We start from the raw sequence: 24,930 nt of genomic DNA on the forward strand, positions 1-24,930 counted from the left end.
ATTCTTATTTTCTTCAATTAGTGATGAGTAGAAAGATGTCCTAGCTTTACGGAGGGCTTTTTTTATAGAGCAACAAACTCTTTTTCCAGGCTAAGTGAAGATCTTCTAAGTTAGTGAGACGCCATTTCCTCTCCAACTTACGGGTTATCTGCTTTAAGCTACGAGTTTGTGAGTTATACCACGGAGTCAGACACTTCTGATTTAAAGCTCTCTTTTTCAGAGGAGCTACAGCATCCAAAGTTGTCTTCAAAGAGGATGTAAAACTATTGACGAGATACTCTAACTCCCTTACAGAGTTTAGGTAGCTACTCTGCTCTGTGTTGGTATATGACATTAGAGAACATAACGAAGGAATCATATCCTTAAACCTAGTTACAGCGCTTTCTGAAAGACTTCTAGTGTAATGAAACTTATTCCCCACTGCAGGGTAGTCCATCAGGGTAAATGTAAATGTTATTAAAAAATGATCAGACAGAAGGGAGTTTTCAGGGAATACTGTTAAATCTTCTATTTCCATACCATAAGTCAGAACAAGATCTAAGATATGATTAAAGTGGTGGGTGGACTCATTTACTTTTTGAGCAAAGCCGATAGAGTCTAATAATAGATTAAATGCAGTGTTGAGGCTGTCATTCTCAGCATCTGTGTGGATACTAAAATCGCCCACTATAATTATCTTATCTGAGCTAAGCACTAAGTCAGACAAAAGGTCTGAAAATTCACAGAGAAACTCACAGTAACGACCAGGTGGACGATAGATAATAACAAATAAAACTGGTTTTTGGGACTTCCAATTTGGATGGACAAGACTAAGAGACAAGCTTTCAAATGAATTAAAGCTCTGTCTAGGTTTTTGATTAATTAATAAGCTGGAATGGAAGATTGCTGCTAATCCTCCGCCACGGCCCGTGCTACGAGCATTCTGACAGTTAGTGTGACTCGGGGGTGTTGACTCATTTAAACTAACATATTCATCCTGTTGTAACCAGGTTTCTGTTAGGCAGAATAAATCAATACGTTGATCAATTATTATATCATTTACCAACAGGGACTTAGAAGAGAGAGACCTAATGTTTAATAGACCACATTTAACTGTTTTAGTCTGTGGTGCAATTGAAGGTGCTATATTATTTTTCTTTTTGAATTTTATGCTTAAATAGATTTTTGCTGGTTATTGGTGGTCTGGGAGCAGGCACCGTCTCTACGGGGATGGGGTAATGAGGGGATGGCAGGGGGAGAGAAGCTGCAGAGAGGTGTATAAGACCACAGCTCTGCCTCCTGGTCCCAACGCTGGACAGTCACAGTTTGGAGGATCCAAGAAAATTGGCCAGATTTCTAGAAATGAGAACTGCTCCATCTAAAGTGGGATGGATGCCGTCTCTCCTAACAAGACCAGGTTTTCCCCAGAAGCTTTGCCAATTATCAATGAAGCCCACCTCATTTTTTGGACACCACTCAGACAGCCAGCAATTCAAGGAGAACATGCGGCTAAACATGTCACTCCCGGTCCGATTGGGGAGGGGCCCAGAGAAAACAACAGAGTCCTACATTGTTTTTGCAAAGTTACACACCGATTTAATGTTAATTTTAGTGACCTCCGATTGGCGTAACCGAGTGTCATTACTGCCGACGTGAATTACAATCTTACCAAATTTACGCTTAGCCTTAGCCAGCAATTTCAAATGTCCTTCGATGTCGCCTGCTCTGGCCCCCGGAAGACAATTGACAATGGTTGCTGGTGTCGCTAACTTCACATTTCTCAAAACAGAGTCGCCAATAACCAGAGTTTGATCCTCGGCGAGTGTATCGTCGAGTGGGGAAAAACGGTTAGAGATGTGAACAGGTTGACGGTGTACACGGGGCTTCTGTTTAGGGCTACGCTTCCTCCTCACAGTCACCCAGTCAGCCTGCTTTCCCGACTGCCCGGGATCTGCCAGGGGGGAACTAGCGGCGGCTAAGCTACCTTGGTCCGCACCAACTACAGGGGCCAGGCTAGCTGTAGAATTTTCCACGGTGCGGAGCCGAGTCTCCAATTCGCCCAGCCTGGCCTCCAAAGCTACGAATAAGCTACACTTATTACAAGTACCGTTACTGCTAAAGGAGGCCGAGGAATAACTAAACATTTCACACCCAGAGCAGAAAAGTGCGGGAGAGACAGGAGAAGCCGCCATGCTAAATCGGCTAAGAGCTAGTAGCTACGCTAAGCTAGCGGATTCCTAAAAACACACAAAGTGAATAATGTGTAAATAATTTAAAGGTGATTCAGCAGAAGGAGTGCCCCAATCAAGGCACCAAACAGGCCATGAAGCAGCACAGGCAACGCACGACAACAGCGCCAAAGAGAATAAATAAATAAATAAATAAAATAAAAACGAAAGCGTTAGCAAGCTAGTTAGCTTGCCAACGCTGATGAAAGTTAGCAGATAAAAGTGCTCCGTCGCGATGTTTCGACCGTTAGAGGTCTTCCTTAGGCGTTGGAGCACAGTAAAAAAGTAAAAAAAAAAAGTAAAAAGGTAAAAAAGTAAAAAAGTCTTGAAAAAGACTGTTAATTCAAGTCCAAAGCAGCAGGTAGCAGTCTCAGTGTAAACAGTCCCAACTACAGAAACTCCTTTCAGGCCTTGACCCGGCCGGCGGTTCAAGGCCTGAAACCGGTTTGTCAGTGAGGAATGATTTACTGATTTTTGGCTTCACAGACAGTACTGTGATCTGTCTGGAATCCATGCACACCCTGATTACAGCATTTGAGAAGCTGAGTGAAGAGCCATGGTGTCTGTGTTTACACTTGTCCTGGATCAAGACTAAGATCCAGGCTTTCAATGATTTCCTGTATTTGGTTATTATAAGCTTATTTGTATATAGTAAAGTCTGAAACTTATTCATAGATTAACTTATCTTTCATCTTGAAGCTTTTTGTTTTGGTTTTGTTTGTTCAGTCCAGTGGAAGAAAAAGATGATCCAAGTCTTTAGGGTCCTGGTGCTTTCTGTCTTACTGTTTGGTTGTGCGACCTTGGACAATGAAAAGTTACCTAAGGTGACGCATAGATGTCTTTGATACGAGGTCTCTTTGGAGGTTCCTTGAGCACAGTTTGAATGACTTTGTGTCAAGCGAGTGGTTACTTAGAGAGATTCAAATTAGGACTATTGCTTTCATTGTGAAAGAACATCAGCTGTGACACTTTTGCCACGTGGTGCATTTTTTCTGCACATGATCCAACACGTAGGTGTCTTAGTGTTGTTGACCCTAGAAAACCAAGGGGACACCCAAGGTTTCACCTGGCTGTTGCAGATAGATTGCTACATTAAAGAGTTAGGAATAGATCAGATGTCTGTCTGGGTGGTTGCCATCAAGGACCTGGGATGGTTCCATGGTGTTGTGGATATGGCCATGTGTAACACTAGCCCATGCTCTGAGACTTAACTTGTGGAAAAATGTTTTTCTTCGGGAAACACTTTTTTCAAGGATACTTGCATTTAGATTTTTTTGCTGTAATAAATAAAAAATATTGTGAGCAATGTCATTTCCCATCATGCAATGGGACAGCATCCCGTTAGTGTTACTACTAGCTAGTGGTAGCAGCATTATGTGTGTCCTTTGTGTTGCTGATTCCCTTCTTCTTCCAGGAAGCCCTGATATTTCTCATATTTATATTCTATTCTATGTGGGGCTGCTGGATTTTCAATCGAGTTCATCCCATGTGTTAATTTGCTGTGATTATAATAACCATCTGTTCATTCGCAGTGGTGTGCCAGCTAACTGAAAAGTTAACTTTGATAACCATTAAACCGCTAACTGAAAAGTAAACTTATAACACTAAACCAATAAGTAATTTAGCAGAAGTTACCGCTAACCGCTAACTTTTAGTACTGACTCGATCGTGCCCACATCAGTTTACACTGTTGGCTACTGATAAGCCAGTTTCGAGTTTAAGCACCACAGGCGCTCCTGGGTCAATTCAAAGGTGATCACAAATGCAAAATGAATGAATGAAACATAAATAAATAAATACAAAACAAAACCCCAAACACTGTCGTCATCTTTATCTAAAGCAGTAAATCCCAGTATTAGAATTCACAGTTTATCTCTTTATTATATATTCATAAGCCATTAACAGAGCTACGGCTCATCCGTATTGTGTTCACAAACACAAAACAAATGCATGAAAAATAAATACATAAAATTACTGACTTTTGAGCTGCTTACATACTGTTTTTGCCTACAGTGTAACTTCTCGTCTTCTTACCAGCACTTGTGTGCTTTGACCTGTGAACTGGAAGTGTTAGCTAGCTAGCTAGCTCTCTGCATTCATAAACAGGAACTAACATGCATGATTTTAGGGTTTACAAACTTTATTTACCATTAAATTTACTCACTTTACCAGCAAAAAAAAAAAGTTAGCGGACTGAAAGTTAGCGGAACTAAATTTAGTGGAAGCTAATTTCCCACTGATAGTTTTCAAAGTTAACTGAAAAGCTAATCTGCTATCAAAAAGGTTAGCTTCGCTAATTGGCGATTAGCGGAACAGTACCCACCATCGTTCATTAGTGTATAACTGGTAAATGGTAAATGGACTACATTTATATAGCGCTTTTCCATCTGCATCAGACGCTCAAAGCGCTTTACAATAATGCTATACATTCACCCCGATGCCGGGGTGCTGCCATACAAGGCGCTCACTACACACCGGGAACAACTAGGGGATTAAGGACCTTGCCCAAGGGCCCTTAGTGATTTCCTGGTCAGGCTGGGGTTTGAACTGAGATCTTCTGGTCTCCAGCCCAGCGCTTAACCACTAGTCCACCACCTCCCCCATTACCTGCAACAATAAAATCAGTGTATTTTCATGAGCTTAGAATGACCATATTTACATGGGAGAGGGCCCGCTCATAGAGGCCAACATGTTGGTCTACCATGTTGATACAGGAGCCTAAAAAGAACATACTTAACACCTTCTTTTAGATTTTGCAGTAGAAGACTGAAGAAAACCAAAGAGGAATCACTGGTTGCACTGCTATACACAGTCTACTGGTTGGTAGTGCAGAATATCAACCCTCATTTTTGTGAAATGGAGGATCATAAATACTGTTTATCACAAGAGAAGAAAAAGGAGCATGAATCCCCATCGCCAAAGAAGTGAAAACATGAAAAGAAACAAAGTTATGACTGTATAATGTACAATCTGCAACCTTGCCACTAGATGACACTACATCCTGCACACTGCAGCTTTAAAGTGAAAGCATATGTGTTCATCACTAACTTCTAATGCCCACAGAGTTGATCACAGGTCAATATGTAATCCTAAAAACTGACATCAAAAATCTGCTGTTTTAACTCAAATAAATGACCCCCAATGTACATGCAATATATGAATTTGTAATGAAATTTGAGTAGTTGCGTAAAAGGAAGGTTTGGTGATCCCGTGAGTGTGTGTGTGTGGATATTTGCACGTCGGCGTGACATTGTCATCACTTGAGCTTCGCTCTGTGATGATCTCAAAGACTCTTTTGAGTGCTGAAATACGCGCACACCAAAAATAATGTGAGGAAACCGTTTGCACTTGTGCAGCTTTTCTTCTTCTTCTTTTCTTCACCATCTGCTCCCGTCTGATGCCTTGTGTCAGCTCAGATTAACTGACGACAGTGTCAGCAGCCGTCACTCTGATACTTTGGGGTCTCACCTTTCTCTTTCCATCAGGAGCGGTTGTGCGGGATGGCAGAGTAGTTTCTGGTGAAGTGCACAGGGCAGTCAGCCCACAGATGAACCCTGCTGAGGATCAGCTGGCAGCTCTAATGTCTTCTGACCTCTGTGATCACATGGTGCCTGAAAGCTTCACAACTTTCTTGTTGAACTCATGAAATATACAAATGTGCATGCTCGGAATACTGAATCAGCACAGCGAGAGATCCACACAACAGACAGACCCAATCCAGGTTCATGCATTTGTGGAGAGACGGCTGTTTATGAACTAACACTATATTAGCATCCTTATAGTGTTGACTACTGACGGTTTGAGGTTGGGACATTCAGGGATATTTTAATATGGGACCAAACTTGAGCTTCCTGTTATTCGAGCTGAGCCACACCACTTTGTTAATCATATGGCTGAACAGTATTTTATATTTGTGTTTTAGTGTTTGTTAAATTCATTTATTGTAGTACATCTGTGATATTTTCTGATGCATGTTGTAACAAAAACAGCAGGTTGTCATGACGCTGTTGGTGCTCTGCAGGAAGTTCTGATCTGTTTGTAAGATAGATTTATTTGATGTTCCAGATTTAGAGATGGGAAGGGTTTTTTTTTAATCACAGGTCAACAATTTTCATTGTTTCAATGTTCCATCCTGTTGTGAAGCTATTGTCATATATTTTGAAGCTTATTTGATTTCCTTCAGAGAACATCACACTGTAGTCTTAGCAGTGGACCCTGTCTGCCTTCATGTCTTTCTATGTTTGATGTTGTTTGCATGAATAAATGTATGGCCAGGGTAAGGTATTATAAGGTATTATTACCTTTTTCTGTTAATAAGTTGGTAGTTTTCTCTTTTTCTGTCCTTTTAAAACAACTGTAGAACATCACGCCCATTTTAATGCCTTGAATGACCCTCACAGATTTTTAAACATCAATTATTTTCAATAATGTTTGAAAAAAATGTTTTTATCGCCATCTCTACATGCAGGTTAGGTGAATTGGTGACTCGAAGTTGATTGTAGGAGTGAGTTGGAGTGTGATTTTTGTCTGTCTATGCATTGGCTCTGCAGTGGTCTGGTTGCATATCCAGGGTGTACCTCACCACTCCCCAAAGCTAGGATAGCTTCCAATTTATTGTCATTATACGGCGGAGAGTCAGTTCAGCAATGCTGTAAAACTAGTGTGAAATCTTTGCAGGAGGTTTTTGTGCATAACACGAAGTCTACGTGTGCTTCAAGTTGAAATTCTTTGGCCGAACCGATTATTGATACAGTATATTAAAATATAAATAGCTCACCTTATTTGTTTCATTCGTCACCACTGTACACAAGGATCAAAAGAGTCCACACTTTGTACTCAGATTGGTCTTCAAAACACAAAACTGTGATTTTGAAACAATAGGTTCAAACCAGTTTGAGCATCTTCATGAATACATGAGATTAAACTCTATATACTGTAAAAAAGTCATGATGACTCTACGCTATTTTATAACTTAATGTAATTTATATGGCGCCATTGTTTATAACTATTACCATCTACCATAAAAGAAGCTTGAATCTTCGACCAGTCAAAGATTCAAGCTTCTCTACTATGGAAACCACCTGGACAACTGAGAGCCTACACAGAAACATCTACCATAAAATCAATAATGTTTAAGACTTGGCAACTGGGGGAGTGTGAAGTCAGTTGAAATCAATATTTCATTCAGGAGGTCTTGTCAGCTGGACAAACCAATCCAGTCTATGGTTGTGTATAGCACGACGGGTCATCGAATTATTATTATTATCATGAGTGCATTGACTACCCATCGCTTTATAGTTTGTGGAGGTGATGGTCTAGTGGTTGAGCTTTGGGCTTGAGACCAGAAGATCCTTGGTTCAAGTCCCAGTCTGACTGGAGAATCACTAGGAGCCCTTGGGCAAGGTCCTTAATCCCTAGTTGCTCCTGGTATGTGGTGAGTACCTTTGGAGCGCTTTGACCATCTGATGCAGATGGAAAAGCACTGTTTTATAGTTATAGTATTCTTTTATCATACATGGTGATATCCATCCATCCATCCATTCATTTTCTTCCGCTTTATCCGGAGTCGGGTCGCGGGGGCAGCAGCTCAAGCAAAGCCGCCCAGACCTCCCGATCCACACACACCTCCCAGAGCACTCCCCACAGGGTGCCCCGAGGGACACGGTCGAACGCCTTCTCCAGATCCACAAAACACATGTGGACTGGTTGGGCGAACTCCCATGAACCCTCGAGCACCCGATGGAGCATGTAAAGCTGGTCCAGTGTGCCACGACCAGGACGAAAACCACACTGCTCCTCCTGAATCCGAGGTTCGACCATCGGTCGAAGTCTCCTCTCCAGTACTCTGGAATAGACCTTACCGGGGAGGCTGAGGACTGTGATCCCCCTATAGTTTTAACACACCCTCCGGTCCCCCTTCTTAAACAGAGGGACCACCACCCCGGTCTGCCAATCCAGAGGCACTGTCCCCGATCGCCACGCAATGTTGCAGAGGCGTGTCAGCCAAGACAGTCACACAACATCCAGAGACTTAAGGTACTCAGGATGGATTTCATCCACCCCAGGAGTCTTGCCACCGAGGAGCTTTCTACCCACCTCGGTGACTTCGGCCTGGGTAATGGATGAGTCCGCCTCTGAGTCCCCAGTCTCTGCTTCCTCTTCGGAAGACGTGACAATGGGATTGAGGAGATCCTCGAAGTACTCCTTCCACCACCCGACAACATCCCCAGTCAGGGTCAACAGCTGATATGGTGATACTTAAAATACATGGTGATATTAAAAACAATGGTGATATTTAAAACAAAAACAATATTGTTGTTTCACTGAGATATCCAGGAATCCCGATCATAAGCCTTGTTTTGAAATCAGCCAAAGGTTCCCCAAGGTGGCGATATCATACCTTCACAATTTGGGTTAAAATGCATCAGGAAATTCTATCTCAAATATTGAAAGTACTGAGAGTTAAGCAACAAAAATATTAAAGATTGTAAAGTAAGTGATGGTATTTATGTTAACCAAGTCTTATGGCCCAAATTCTGTTGTGGAGAAAATAGCAAAATGATCTGGGACTCAAAGTATCAGTATAGACAAAACGTGACCCCTCAAAGCGTCAGTCAGAGTCAGTGAGGCATGATAATGTAAATTGTGGAGTGTTTAGGGTGTGTAAATGTTGAGTAGTGATTGCAGAAAAATCAAAAACATACTGGACTGGTTCCGGCCTATTTATCCAGTTTACTTCAGAGATCTGAAAGCTGTTATGCTCTGCCCTCGAATGACATGTTATGTTTTCATGTACCTTGTGGCCGCACTGAAGCGGGAAAGAAAGACTTCAGTTTTTCAGCTCCCTCTGACTAGAACGTTCTCCAATCCGAACTGAAACTGCCCAGACTGACCCTTCTGGTCTATTTTAAGAGATTGTGAATGGGATTCTTTTGCACAATGCTTATGTTTCTAATCCAAATCTTCTTGAGATTTTATACCATGTGCAGTGTTATTATGACCAAGATGATTGTATTTTATTTACGACCAACATTCTCATGTTGATGTTAACCTGTCCATTATGATGTGCTGCTGCCTTTTTTGGTGAGGTCAGCCTTGTAAAAGAGGTCTTGATCTCAATGGAATTCTACTTGGTTAAATAAAGGTTATTATTATAAATGCCGGTTTTGTTTTTGTAGATTGTCCATTCCCAAGCTGAGAGCACTGGTGCCCACTTTGAAATCTGAAAATAACTTGGGGGCCACCCAAAACCATTAATGAACATTTTGATGAACACTAGATGAAGGTGAAGTATTTCCATATATAAAGTAAATTATGTCAGATATACGAAGAATAACACATTATTTACATCTCTAGTTACTTCTGATTACATTTTTAAAATAATCAAATATTTTTAGTTAATGTTCCACTTTTTTTGTTTACAAAATTGAATTTTGAGTTTTTTTTTTTTTGTTTTTTTTTTTTAATGTGCCCTCATGTTCCACTTACAGTACCTTCTTTACCCTCTGGTGAGCCATGGTCCATCCTTTTGGAACCACTGGTATATATTATTATTATTACAACAATAGGTCATATTATATTGTCAATTATCCTTTCACTTTCTTTTCTTTTTTGTTTATTTGTTTCACTTTGTGGTCAAAGTGATCGGCCTGCATGGCCCATTAGGAGAACCCTGATGCAGTCTTTGGCCACTTCAGGTCTGGGACGAACAAACAGACAGATGGATGGATGGATGGATGGATGGATGGATGGATGGATGGATGGATGGATGGATGGATGGACATGGACTCTATATGAATATTGCCTCTGTGGTGCAGCCTTAAAAAAAATCCCCAAAAAAGAAACAGACCAACAAACAAAAACTCAAACACAAGGCTCAATCCTACATATTCATTACCTTCGCCAAGGAGATACTGTAATGTTTTCACCTGTGTTTTTCTCATTGTTTATTTGCCTGTTAGGATAACTCAAAAAGTAAGGAATGGATTTCAACAAAATTTGGTGAGGACATAGATCACTTTCCTGAAAATAAGTGATTCAAATTTGTAGGTGATCTGGAGTATACTTTGACGCTGAGGTCCAAAGAAGAATGTTTGGAGCACAGAAACAGAGGATGGTGATGTTGAGCAGTTTGATAATTGCCGAGAAAATTTGCTATTTTATTTTGAATTTTGTCTGGAAGAGATTTTGGATACAGGGTCCAGAAGAAATTTTAAGCATTCGGGGACATTTAATTGGATGGATCTGGATGAAATTTTATGAGCATATAGTTAAATATTTCAAGACTTGATGCTTGATGTCAAACGCAAGTTTAAGTGTATATTTTGCTGGCGGAAATGTGTGGGCTGGGCGTAGGTGTGCGCGCTCTGAGTGCCCTCCAGTTGGTTTAAAACCTTACATCATTCAGATTTATTGGCACAAATGTTAAAGCACATCACTGACAACAATATTAACATATTCTCTCTCTCTCCTTCTCTCTCTGTCCCTCCTGTGCGCGTCACACTTTACGCAGGCGTGCACTCCGCCTATGAATGCGCGCGTACCGCTCCGTCTCATTCACACGCTTTACTAACCGGGCGGAGGTGCTGCTCTTCTTCATCACCGCTTTGGATTATCACTGTGTTTTCCCAACATGCTGGAAGTAGAAGGTAGGAACCAAAGTGTCTCTCTAAAATAATCGTAATAATAATATTCATAACGACAAATTGATGTATAAAGAAAAAAACTGGAAGCTGCTTTGACCGTTTCCGTCGACAGCGGCAGATTTTTTTGTTGCTGTTCCCACCGGGATGATTTATGGATTAATACGGATTATTCGTTGCTATGTGCTATGTGTGATTTTGCTCTGTAAAGCTTTAACGGGCTTTAAATGTCCACATGTAAAATGAGGGTTGTGTTACGCCCGTGTGCGTAACGGTGATCGATGCGTAACGGTCATGAATGAAGATTTATTATTATTATTATTATTATTATTATTATTATTATTATTATTATTATTATTATTATTATTATTATTATTATTAGGAATTGTTTGGTTTCAAACAACAGTGATGTGTTCTTTATATTTTCTTGGTGTGTACTGAAAAGTTTTTTTTTTTATCAGTCGCAGTCTGCTGTGCTATTTTTGTTGTGGGTTTTGTCTTGTTGTCTTGAATAATTCAGAAAGTTCTTTGATCTCAGCGAGGGTAAAAATATTCCAGTGATGTTAGGAAGACTTTGCCCTCAGCTTTCACTTCAACATGTGCAGGAGGGATGGTCTCTGAAAGGGGATTTGATCTGTCTGCAGTCTGGATTGCCACTGAAACAGTCAGAGGAAGACTGGAAAATTGTTCATTTGACTTTCTGGCACCAACTTTTATCCAAAACCACTTAAAATCACAGAGCGGATTAAGAAAATAAAATAGTCTTGTGGATGTAAAGCGCTGGACCAGTGGTTCACAATCTGGGGGTAGGGACCATGAGGAGGCCATCAGATCCAGTCCATGGATACATCTGAGGGAGAAAAGAACACATTGTTCCCGTTTCTGTTTTTGGTATTTTTATTAAAATGCTAGTCATATTAAAACATTGGAAATATTTTCTTTGTGTTCTCTACTCAGTTTTGAAAATTCTGTCATACTGGAGAAATTTATTTTCCCACCAATTCGTAAAAAGAGGGAATCCATTGTTGCTAACATGACAGAAGTTTTTGTAGTTATAATTAGTTATTATTTTAACTTGTTTAATATACATTTATTTTATATGACAGATGAATGTAGACTTGCATATCTGTTTAACAAAAAGGTTTTCCATATGGCTTAATTTATGTTGAATGCCTATCTGCTCCTAGGGGCGCACTTTATGTTTGATTATGAAGCTATGACTGCACACTGAAACTGACTGATAATGAAGTATGTTTTGAGTATTGTAAACTGTAAATGTAAGTTCTAGATTGGTGGATGTGTTGTGCCATCCCTCTGTTTATTGTTCTTTATTTTCTATGGTGTGTCTTATAAGCCCATGAGGGCTGGGCACCTCTTTGGTGTATGACACCTTGAAAATAAAAATATCATATCATAAATAATTTATGTCTATGGTATTGAATTTTCTTTGTGTAATTTTTTTAACCAGTGGTGTTTTATGTTTTTTTTTATTTTAAAGCGCTTCAAAACTATTTTAATTGAAAGTGCTATATAAATAAAGTTATTAATATTATTATTGCTGTTACTGTTGTTGTTGTTATAGATCTAAATGGACTCAAGCCGTGTTTTCCGAATCTTTTTAAATATACATGTTTTTGCTATTTATGATTTCTGCTCGTCATATTATTATATTTCTGTTGGATAACTGTATTTGCCGTATGCAACATCAGTGGTCAAATAACAGGTGACCGCTAACTTCTAAGACTGATGCACAGTTCATATAAACCAGTATATTTAAAAAAAAATCTATGCACTTAGCTGTCCAATTTTCTTAAGATGTTAAGATGTTGATGATGTAAAGTACCAACAGTTACAAAGTCGTTGCTTTATTTTGTTGTGATTTGGAGCATAGTAGATTTTTGTAACTCCCAGGATGGCTACCTCGCTGATTCTCATATGCAGTCCTTCTTCCTAAAGTAATTTTTTGAAGTATTTCTTGAAAATGTAGTAATCATCAAAAATGAGTAAAGTACGTAGACACTTGATTGCTAACAACAATACCGAAAGGAAAAAAGACTATTTCCAGTTAATTGGTTTGCCTCTTTAGTTTGCTAACAAAGCTTTCAATGAATCTCTCATCATAACTAATAAATAGGCTTATGAAAATATACATAATTCAATTAACAGCATACCCTGTGATATATCAAATGTCTTTTTCAGTTGTCTATCTGTATACCAATTATGAGGCTGAAGCACATACGATTAATGTTTTTCCAGCCTTCTCACAAAACTTGGTTGATTTAATGGGAAACTAATATGAAGTTAATTTACAGAGAACCATTTGTTACAAATTGCTTTTCCTATTTAAACAAGCACATTTTGTGGGATTACTTGATATAACTAGATGAATCAAATACTTTATTTATTTATTGTAGTGTGAGATCTTCCTTATTTCCTTAGCTCTTCTGGGATTTTTATCAGACACGTGATGATTCTCATCAGAACATTGTACCATTTTTGTTTTGTTGTTGTTCCAGTGCTATTTTTAAATTATTTTGACATTTTTTTTGTATCACACTTGTTGTATCACACTTGATGCTGTTGCTGTGGTTATCGGAAGGATATTTCAAGTTGTAGCCATATCAGGTTCATTTTAAATGACAAGGAATGCTTGAAACAAACACAGAATACATGTGATGCCACACGTGCAGTCACAGTGTTTTTGTCCCTTTTAAACCTCATCACACTGATGCGATTTTGGCCACAGTAGTTACAGAAGAGTGTCAAGTTGTCAAAAGCTGCAACTCTTGTTGTCATGGGAAGTCATGCTCATTAGTTGCTTTTAGATGTTGTACTGAAAATAGTTGTGACATTTCACAGCTCTTGACCATTGTGTGGCTACTTCTTCATCGCTCTTGTTGACATCATGCCAGGCTTGGAGTCATTCTTAATGACTCCTGGCATTACTAGCCATGGCAATTTGTGGTGCACCCTGGGAAATTTCGGGACACATTGGAGTAATGGCCCTGTCACAACATGACGATTTAGCCTTCGTATGCTGAGGTATGAAAAATATGCCAAATACGCTGCCATACGTCTAATAAGTTATGGGTACGTTTTGTGTAAGTTAAGAGCACATCAAAGCACGTTGATATACGTTGTGGTACAGCAGGTGCGTCAAAAAAATTTGGGCATGCATAATGCTTTTGAGACATGCCAGCATGTGACTCATATGTCCCGCATATACAGGTCGTAAGTTGTAGGTAAGTTACGTGATTGTTGACCAGTGATGCCGGTAACGCGTTAATCTTTCCAAATTAGTAATGAGATTAAAGTTACTTCTCCAAGTCACTGTGCGTTATTATCATTTTTGCATTGCAGGTTGATTGCAGCATTAAACTTGGCCCGTGGGCAGTGGGTCAGGGTTCGACTGAACTGCCCACTTAGGCTGTGAGCTTTTCATCCATGGTTTTCTGCAGCAGCACTCGTCCTCATCTCTCAAAGCGCGGTGACGACAGCACACCTGCACTGAGCCTTACAAAAACATTTTTACGCCTTTTTCCTCTTTATTTAAAACTCTGAGCTGAGCCGCTCCGTGTCTGCTTGCTAAAAACAGCTGATCCACGACGTGTCAACAACTAACACTTATTTCCACTCAAATGCGCCTAAACTCTCTTTCTGAGGACGACATGATGTAAAAACGCGATAAAACTTTCTTACCTGTAAATCTGGTCGTGTTCTCTGCATAAATACACGTTAACCATTCTTTGTGCTCAAATGCCAAAGCAGGGGCGAATCCAGGTGGAAATGGGGTGTGGGGTTGGGCAGGGATGCACCCCACCCCCACAACACCCCTAAATTAAAGGCCCAGTTTTGAACCCTTTTTTAAAATACAGCTACTAATACTACTTATAATAATCTCAACAACAAAAAAGTTTGAAGAGAATTTAAATGTTAGAAAGAATTTAATAGTTACATTTATAAACAATGTAGGTTAGAAATTGAAAGTTTTACTGTTACAGTGCTGTTAACAGTTAAATATGAGATCAAGAAAGAGGTCTTTATTTTACTTTTTATAAAACAAGTATTTACCCAGACAGCAAATAGATCCGGGCCGGATGTAGTCCAACATCTGGTACCAATCCTGAAAACAGATCCGGTCCAGACAGTTTTTGCACCCTGGCCCAGATCCGGCACGGCTCCACTTTACAGTTCTGGAACAGATCCAGACCAGATCTGAACTGGATCCGCAAAACACCAACCGTTTACAGACCATATCTGGTAGGGATCTGGGACAGATGTGGTCCGCATCACAGCACAGTGGCAGGAACATGGGGCATAACGATAAGCAATTTTATCTGCACTCGGTAGAAGCTATCCATTAGCGGTTGTAAACTCTGTACTCTGTAATCGTGATTGTCACTGAGGCTTTTTTAAATAGTTATTGCAAAGCGGTTTGTTTCTTTACGACAATCAAGTTTTATAAGACCAGGGACACTGATCTGTGTGTTACAGATACAAATCAGTTTCCTCGGATCCACGGAACTTACCCCTGTAAAACTTGTTCCTGCCATGGTGCTGTAATGCGGTCCAAATCTGCCCCAGATCCGTGCCAGATATGGTCTGTAAACGGATGGTCTTTTGCGGATCCAGTTCAGATCTGGTCCAGATCTGTTCCAGAACTGTAAAGTGGAGCCGTGCCGGATCTGGGCCAGGGTGCAAAAACTGTCTGGACCGAATCTGTTTTCAGGATTGGTACTAGATGTTGGACGACATCCGGCCTGGATCTATTTGCTGTCTGGTTATGTTCATTGAAGTCAAGAAAGGGTGACTATTGGCAAAACAGGTTATCATTTTCATGTTGAAGGGCAGAGGGGTGTTGTCAGGAGCTGGTGAAAGTAACTAATAAAGTAACTAGTAACCTAAATTAGTTACTTTTACAATTAAGTAATCAGTAAATTAATTTTTCAAGGAGTAATCAGTAATTGGATTACTTTTTCAAAGTAACTGTGGCAACACTGTTGTTGACACACTTTTTTGTAAGTTAATCATGTCAAAATACAGCCTTTGATGATGTCTATTGATTGGCTCAACAATTGAAAACTGCAGTCCTCATGCAAACAGTTCAGACTGTTACAGAAATTAAAAGCATTCACACACTGAGTAAATATAAAATTTTAATCTTACCTGTTCATTTCAGTCGGATTCATCATCACAGCCTGATGAAAATGTATCCATATAAAGCATCCTGATTTTGGAAAACGACGCCTGAAAATACTTTACTTCCTTATCGTGACTGAAGAAACATAGTGTTTTAAAAGAAGTCCCTCTGTGTTTGTCTGCTCCCGGTGCATATTGCAGCCTGAACCAGAGAATGCTGGTGCTTTGTGCCACAACAAGAAAATTAACTTGTTTTAAAATTTGAAAGCGTCATAGTGCCTCATTCATTCACATCAGTGTTTACCACAGACATCCATCGACTCTTCAGCAGTCTGCACACAATGAAAATAAATCCCATGATCATCCAAGACAAAAATTAAATTAAAGCAATGTTAAATTAATCTGTTTGGCCTCCATGTTGAGAAGAGAGACCACACGACCACGTACGCGCCCTCAATGACGTGCATGTCAACGTCTACATGCTCTGCCTACCAGACAAAAGGGTTCTTCTGCCAGTGGAAATGCAAACCAAGCCAGACTTAACCGTTCTGTCCCTTACCATATTGGGCCGTACCAACCCGGACTGCTTGGTGGAAACGGGGCTGTCAGCATAAGCTGGCTAAATCATGAGGGTGTGACTGCTGCATGACTTATTCGATGTAGCTAATTTTTCATAAGTCGGCATACGCTGGCTAAATCGTCAAGGCTTGACAAGCCTATTAGATTTTCATTCAAGGGCTTGAGGTAGTACACAGTGACCAGTGTTGTGGAAAGTAACTTTGACAAGTTACTTTTTTAGTTACTTTTTTAGTTGCTTTATACAGGTGCTTTATGCAGTTACTTCATTAGCAGCTTTATGCAATTACTTTATTAGAATCTGCAGAAAACTTGCAACTAATAAGTAATGTAACCTATAAGGTAACGAGTAATCTAACTTGGTTACTCGTAAGATTGAGCAATCAGAAAAGTAACTAATCAGCAAAGTAACTAATAGTTACTTTTCTGAGTACTAAATCTTAAAAATAACCAAATTAGATTATGAGTAACTTTATTAATTACATTCAGCAGCTGCTGACAAGGTGTCCGCAGCTGCTAATGAAGTAAATCAATCAATCAATCAACTTTTTTCTTATATAGCGCCAAATCACAACAAACAGTTGCCCCAAGGCGCTCCACATTGCAAGGCAAGGCCATACAATAATTATGAAAAACCCCAACGGTCTAAACGACCCCCTATGAGCAAGCACTTGGCCACAGTGGGAAGGAAAAACTCCCTTTTAACAGGAAGAAACCTCCAGCAGAACCAGGCTCAGGGAGGGGCAGTCTTCTGCTGAGACTGGTTGGGGCTGAGGGAAAGAACCAGGAAAAAGAGATCGATCACTAATGATTAAATGCAGAGTGATGCATACGGAGCAAAAAGAGAAAGAAACAGTGCATCATGGGAACCCCCCCACAGTCTACGTCTAAAGCAACATAACCAAGGGATGGTCCAGGGTCACCCGATCCAGCCCTAACTATAAGCCTTAGCGAAAAGGAAAGTTTTAAGCCTAATCTTAAAAGTAGAGAGGGTATCTGTCTCCCTGATCTGAATTGGGAGCTGGTTCTACAGGAGAGGAGCCTGAAAGCTGAAGGCTCTGCCTCCCATTCTACTCTTACAAACCCTAGGAACTACAAGTAAGCCCGCAGTCTGAGAGCGAAGCGCTCTAATGGGGTAATATGGTACTACGAGGTCCCTAAGATAAGATGGGACCTGATTATTCAAAACCTTATAAGTAAGAAGAAGAATTTTAAATTCTATTCTAGCATTAACAGGAAGCCAATGAAGGGAGGCCAACACGGGTGAGATATACTCTCTCCTGCTAGTCCCCGTCAGTACTCTAGCTGCAGCATTCTGAACCAATTGAAGGCTTTTTAGGGAACTTTTAGGACAACCTGATAATAATGAATTACAATAGTCCAGCCTAGAGGAAATAAATGCATGAATTAGTTTTTCAGCATCACTCTGAGACAAGACCTTTCTGATTTTAGAGATATTGCGTAAATGCAAAAAGGCAGTCCTACATATTTGTTTAATATGCGCTTTGAATGACATATCCTGATCAAAAATAACTCCAAGATTTCTCACAGTATTACTAGAGTCAGGGAAATGCCATCCAGAGTAACGATCTGGTTAGACACCATGCTTCTAAGATTTGTGGGGCCAAGTACAATAACTTCAGTTTTATCTGAGTTTAAAAGCAGGAAATTAGAGGTCATCCATGTCTTTATGTCTGTAAGACAATCCTGCAGTTTAGCTAATTGGTGTGTATCCTCTGGCTTCATGGATAGATAAAGCTGGGTATCATCTGCGTAACAATGAAAATTTAAGCAATACCGTCTAATAATACTGCCCAAGGGAAGCATGTATAAAGTGAATAAAATTGGTCCTAGCACAGAACCTTGTGGAACTCCATAATTAACTTTAGTCTGTGAAGAAGATTCCCCATTTACATGAACAGACTGTAATCTATTAGACAAATATGATTCAAACCACCGCAGCGCAATGCCTTTAATACCTATGACATGCTCTAATCTCTGTAATAAAATTTTATGGTCAACAGTATCAAAAGCAGCACTGAGGTCCAACAGAACAAGCACAGAGATAAGTCCACTGTCCGAAGCCATAAGAAGATCATTTGTAACCTTCACTAACCTTCAGGTGATCAGTTAGCTGTTTTACAACTACCCTCTCAAGAATCTTTGAGAGAAAAGGAAGGTTGGAGATTGGCCTATAATTAGCTAAGATAGCTGGGTCAAGTGATGGCATTTTAAGTAATGGTTTAATTACTGCCACCTTAAAGGCCTGTGGTACATAACCAACTAACAAAGATAGATTGATCATATTTAAGATTGAAGCATTAAATAATGGTAGGACTTCCTTGAGCAGCCTGGCAGGAATGGGGTCTAATAAGCATGTTGATGGTTTGGATGAAGTAACTAATGAAAATAACTCAGACAGAACAATCGGAGAGAAAGAGTCTAACCAAATACCGGCATCACTGAAAGCAGCCAAAGATAACGATACATCTTTGGGATGGTTATGAGTAATTTTTTCTCTAATAGTCAAAATTTTGTTAGCAAAGAAAGTCATGAAGTCATTACTAGTTAAAGTTAATGGAATACTCAGCTCAATAGAGCTCTGACTCTTTGTCAGCCTGGCTACAGTGCTGAAAAGAAACCTGGGGTTGTTCTTATTTTCTTCAATTAGTGATGAGTAGAAAGACGTCCTAGCTTCATGAAGGGCTTTCTTATAGAGCAACAAACTCTTTTTCCAGGCTAAGTGAAGATCTTCTAAATTAGTGAGACGCCATTTCCTCTCCAACTTACGGGTTATCTGCTTTAAGCTACAAGTTTGTGAGTTATACCACGGAGTCAGACACTTCTGATTTAAAGCTCTCTTTTTCAGAGGAGCTACAGCATCCAAAGTTGTCTTCAATGAGGATGTAAAACTATTGACAAGATACTCTAACTCCCTTACAGAGTTTAAGAAGTAACTGTAAAATATAACTGTATAGATTAACTAATGAAGTAACTTTCCAAAGTTACTTTCCCCAACACTGACAGTGACTCAGGCGCACCAAGAGGGTGACATATTTTTGAACATTTCAAATAGCCACTCCTGGTTACCCACAATGTTTGACAAGTGATGATGACTTTGCATGAATGGGTCTGACTGACCCCACAATGTAGAAAGGTGGCAGTCATGTGAGGCAGTTCTTCTCAGACTTTGGTACAGTGCACAACAATTGCAAGAGGGTCTATAAAGTACAAATGAATTGAAGTTAAGCTAATTAAAATGAAGCTCAACAAAAAAGACAACTTTTTGATTGTGCTTGTCAATTAAAGTGGAAATGGGCAAGATTCATTCCAATATGACAGTTCAAAAAAGAAAAAGAAAAAAAAATTGAACTCTCTGAGTTTGATAGCTTTAATAGGATTCAGTCTCAGATATTTGCCACTCAGCAAAAGTAACAGACTGGCTTCATACCCAAGAAGTCAACCACTGACTGCCTCTGAGCCCTGCAGGTACTCATTGAATGCATCTTCAGCTATTCTATTTCGGGCTCTGTTGATTTTCAGAAAATGTTTGATTTATTTTTATTAGTATAACCTAAGCAGTGGGTCACCCCTTTGAGTCTGGTCTGTTTGAGGTTTCTTCCTCAAATCATCAGAGGGAGTTTTTCTTTACCACTGTCGCCTCTGTGCTTGCTCTAGGGTTTGGTAAGATTAGACCTTACTTGTATGAAGCGCCTTGAGGAAACGTTGTGATTTGGCACTATTTAAATGAAATGAAATAAATTGAATTGAATTGGCAGAGTGCAACGGAGCTTTAATGTGTTAAGATTTTAAGTATAATGAAAAATGTTCTGGTATTTCTGGTATGGTTAGACCTTACTTGTGTGAAGCACCTTGAGGCAGCTTTGCTGTGATTTGGTGCTGTATACAACCCCAATTCCAATGAAATTGGGACGTTGTGTGAAATGTGAATAAAAACAGAATACAATGATTTGTGGGCAGCACGGTGGATTAGTGGTTAGCACTTTTGCCTCACAGCGAGAAGGTCATGGGTTCAATTCCCGCCTGTGGCCTTTCTGTGTGGAATTTGCATGTTCTCCCTGTGTTTGCATGGGTTTCTTCCGTGCTCTGTTTTCCTCCCACATCCAAAGACATGCAGTTTAGGTGGATTGGAATCTTTAAATTGTCCATAGGTGTGCGAGTGGGTGTGAATGTGTTTGTTTGTCTGTTTGTGGTCCTGCAACAGACTGGCATCCTGTCCTGGGTGTACCCCGCCTCTCACTCTACGACTGTTGGGATAGGCTCCAGCCCCCCGCGACCCTTGATTGGACTATGCGGTTGAAGATGAGTGTGTGAGTGTGTACAATGATTTGCAAATACTCTTCAACCTATATTCAATTAAATTTACCACAAAGACAAGATATTTAATGTTCAAACTGATAGACTTTTTTGTTTTTGTGTAAATATTTGCTCATTTTGAAATGGATGCCAACTTCATTGGAATAGGGGTTGTAAATGAAATAAATTAAATTGATCCTGCACTGCTTAGCTTCTGAGATCTGACGGGATCAGGCTTACACCCAGCAGACCAGCTGCTCTGTGTGTGTGTGTGTGTGTGTGTGTGTGTGTGTGTGTGTGTGTGTGTGTGTGTGTGTGTGTGTGTGTGTGTGTGTTATATATATATATATATATATATATATATATATATATATATATATATATATATATATATATATATATATATATATAAAACATACACACACACAGAGCAGACCAATATATATATAAAACACACACACACAGAGCAGACCAGCTGCTCTGTGTGTGTGTGTGTGTGTGTGTGTGTGTGTGTGTGTGTGTGTGTGTGTGTGTGTGTGTGTGTGAAATATGTGTGTTATTTTTTTTTAAACATTGTGAATTTCAGTAATTTTTTCCCTTCTTTTTCTCTTCCTCCTCCTCCTCCAGCTGAGGTTGGGAAGCGTAGGCTTCTGTGAGACACTTGGAAATATAACAATTCACATTTAGGCGATATCCCTTTTCTCAGTGTTTCTCTCCCCATCTCAGCCATCTCTGTACTGATCTTTTTTTTCTGCTCTTTCCTCCTCCAGTGAACGGGATGCCAGCCAGTCAGCTGTCCACTCCTCATTCGGGAAAATCTCCCAGCCCCTCCCCAACCAGCCCAGGAAGCCTCAGTCAGCGCGGGGTAAGACAGGAAAACACACACACATACACACACATTTAGTGTCATTTAATCTATATCACATTCATTCTATGTTCTCAGGAAAAGGACAAGAACAAGACCGTGACTGAGAATAGGCCCACCACTTCTTAGAGTCCCTAGAACGCGAAGAACACCTTTAATGTGTCAGAAAGGGGTGGGGTTTGACCTTTAACCCTATGCAGTGCTGCTCCAGGATTCCAAGAATGGCAGGCCTATGTTAGGATCCTCTAATGTTCCAGTTCTAATGTTTGTTAGCAGTGTTAAAGGGCAAATCTGCCTCGTTTGTTGTGTAACCCAAAACTCTTGCATTTGGTGGCCCAAACATGAACGATGCTGTTGCTGATTTGTCAGTCGCCACTTCCATCGTTGGCTGAAATGTTCAGACTGATGATGAGCTTTGTGAGCTGTTTCAGTCTTTCAGTCTGGATTTATTCTTATTCATGTTCTGTGATCCACCAAGCAGAGTTTTTCATTATAGTGGCACAAAAAGACCCAATCAGTAGTGACTGCTGGTTCGATCTAATTATTTTTGACCAAATTATGCAGCATTATGTTTTTGTATATGCAATTTGAACATGTATGACAGAGAAGTATATGATAGTTGGGAACAGGGACACTAATGAGCCATTAATAATCTGAGCAGGTATACCTCGTGCCCATTTTGTACTATTAAATGGCACAAATTTAAAAGTGACTGCTCGGTCATGCAGCTGCCCAGTTTGCTCTGTGTCCATATAGCTCTTTTTTCTGAGTACCAGCATCTTTTTTCAGTTGTTCTAAATGAGAATGGAGTGTATTGAAAATTATTGAAAAAGTTGAAAGTCCTTCAACTTTTTCAGGAAACCGTTGTGACATCACTGCAGCGCCTTCTAAGGCAGCCAGTAGATGGAGGAAAACTTGTCACTTGCGGGAGAAACTGTGAACAGCAAAACACTTGCAGTCTGAGTCAACAGTCACCTGATTTGTCACAGAAAATCTGTCACACTAGTGACAAAAAAGTAATCTGTGACAACAGATCGGACAGACGCTTGGTTTGTGCTAAGGGTGAGTGTTTTTTTATCACTGTATATTATAAGCTCGTGGTTAGCTGTGTATTGTTTTCAAATCAAATCAAGTTAATTTTATTTATATAGCGCCAAATCACAACAAACAGTTGCCCCAAGGTGCTTTATATTGTAAGGCAAGGCCATACAATAATTACAGAAAAACCCCAATGGTCAAAACGACCCCCTGTGAGCAAGCACTATGCGACAGTGGGAAGGAAAAACTCCCTTTTAACAGGAAGAAACCTCCAGCAGAACCAGGCTCAGGGAGGGGCAGTCTTCTGCTGGGACTGGTTGGGGCTGAGGGAGAGAACCAGGAAAAAGACATGCTGTGGAGGGGAGCAGAGATCAATCACTAATGATTAAATGCAGAGTGGTGCATACAGAGCAAAAAGAGAAAGAAACACTCAGTGCATCATGGGAACCCCCCAGCAGTCTAAGTCTATAGCAGCATAACTAAGGGATGGTTCAGGGTCACCTGATCCAGCCCTAACTATAAGCTTTAGCAAAAAGGAAAGTTTTAAGCCTAATCTTAAAAGTAGAGAGGGTGTCTGTCTCCCTGATCTGAATTGGGAGCTGGTTCCAGAGGAGAGGAGCGTGAAAGCTGAAGGCTCTGCCTCCCATTCTACTCTGACAAACCCTAGGAACAACAAGTAAGCCTGCAGTCTGAGAGCGAAGCGCTCTATTGGGGTGATATGGTACTATGAGGTCCCTAAGATAAGATGGGACCTGATTATTCAAAACCTTATAAGTAAGAAGAAGAATTTTAAATTCTATTCTAGAATTAACAGGAAGCCAATGAAGAGAAGCCAATATGGGTGAGATATGCTCTCTCCTTCTAGTCCCCGTCAGTACTCTAGCTGCAGCATTTTGAATTAACTGAAGGCTTTTCAGGGAACTTTTAGGACAACCTGATAATAATGAATTACAATAGTCCAGCCTAGAGGAAATAAATGCATGAATTAGTTTTTCAGCATCACTCTGAGACAAGACCTTTCTAATTTTAGAGATATTGCGCAAATGCAAAAAAGCAGTCCTACATATTTGTTTAATATGCGCATTGAATGACATATCCTGATCAAAAATTACTCCAAGATTTGTTGATAGAAATGTTTCTCGTGGAGCATTTCTGAGGATGCACTAAGATGAGGTGCTGGACTGAAGCGTTTCTGAGTGTTGTCTCAATGCTTTTTTGCTTGAAAAACTCTATGGACACAGGGCCTAAGACAGCACAGATTCATAAATGAGTGGTGGGTCATGCATCTGCCCAGTTTGCTTCATTAACCCAAATCAGTACACCTGGGGTCTAAAGCAAACCCCAGGGCTATAGGTTTTCATATGTTTTCTGAACGTTGTATTTATTCAGATTAAGTTTTATGTAATTGCCCCCAAACAGTTGTTTTCAATTTCACTTATTTTGATCTGTTTGATTAAATAGTCCAGGCTACATTATAACTTTTTGTTATAATGTAGGGCCCAGTTTGATATAATGATATCTAGTCAGAATCCATAGCAAAATTTTGAGTTCAGTGTCAGTTTTTCTTTACTGATCTGTCAAAGGGGTTTTTAATTCAGGTTATTTGCATCAGAGCAATTTCCAGGAATAGGAGTAAGTGCTGAATTTTTGTATTGAAAAACTGTGTGCAAAAAAAACAGGTAAAAAAAATTTCTATTACAGATATCTGCATGCATGGCATAAATAAAAACATCTTAAAAGTATTAAGAAGCAAGAAGTTCTGGCGCGCTCCACATGGACCACAGATGTACAGATTATTAAGTTTCACAATGTGTGCTGATGAGTGTTAAACATCACAACTTCATAAATTACTGGCAAATTGTGTAAATTTTCCTTCCAATCTTGCATTATTGTGATGCACCTTGTTTTTTTTTTTTGTTTTTTTTTGTGAAGGCAGGCGAGCAATATTTTGAAGGATTTCAGCGGAAGAATATAAATTGATAAAAGGTTAGGCAGCAGCTGTATCTTCAAATTTGCTAGTCTAAAATCCGAGTCAACACACGTTATGATTGTGTTGATTTGGCATGTCAGTGCACCGTTACGATCACTGCTTCATGTAAACATAAGTAGTGATCGACCTGGCTTTCAAATGACCGTGAACAAAACT

At 39.9% G+C, this 24,930-nt stretch overlaps 1 protein-coding gene across 4 annotated transcripts in view; it reads left to right on the top strand.

Moving 5' to 3' along the window:
* The window catches only part of dclk1a (doublecortin-like kinase 1a), a 237,244-nt gene that overhangs the window by 148,421 nt on the left and 63,893 nt on the right, over positions 1-24,930 (top strand). For 2 of the 4 annotated variants that reach the window (XM_034178267.1, XM_034178266.1), the window contains one exon: positions 21,652-21,746. In XM_034178267.1, coding sequence (XP_034034158.1) covers positions 21,652-21,746 — 95 coding nt within the window. Of the gene's footprint in view, positions 1-10,781; positions 10,856-21,651; positions 21,747-21,824; positions 22,846-24,930 lie in introns of those variants that run through there. The other 2 variants (XM_034178269.1, XM_034178268.1) reach the window with 2 other exon arrangements.

Source organism: Thalassophryne amazonica, chromosome 9, assembly GCF_902500255.1.
Source record: "Thalassophryne amazonica chromosome 9, fThaAma1.1, whole genome shotgun sequence".
NCBI lineage: Eukaryota > Metazoa > Chordata > Actinopteri > Batrachoidiformes > Batrachoididae > Thalassophryne > Thalassophryne amazonica.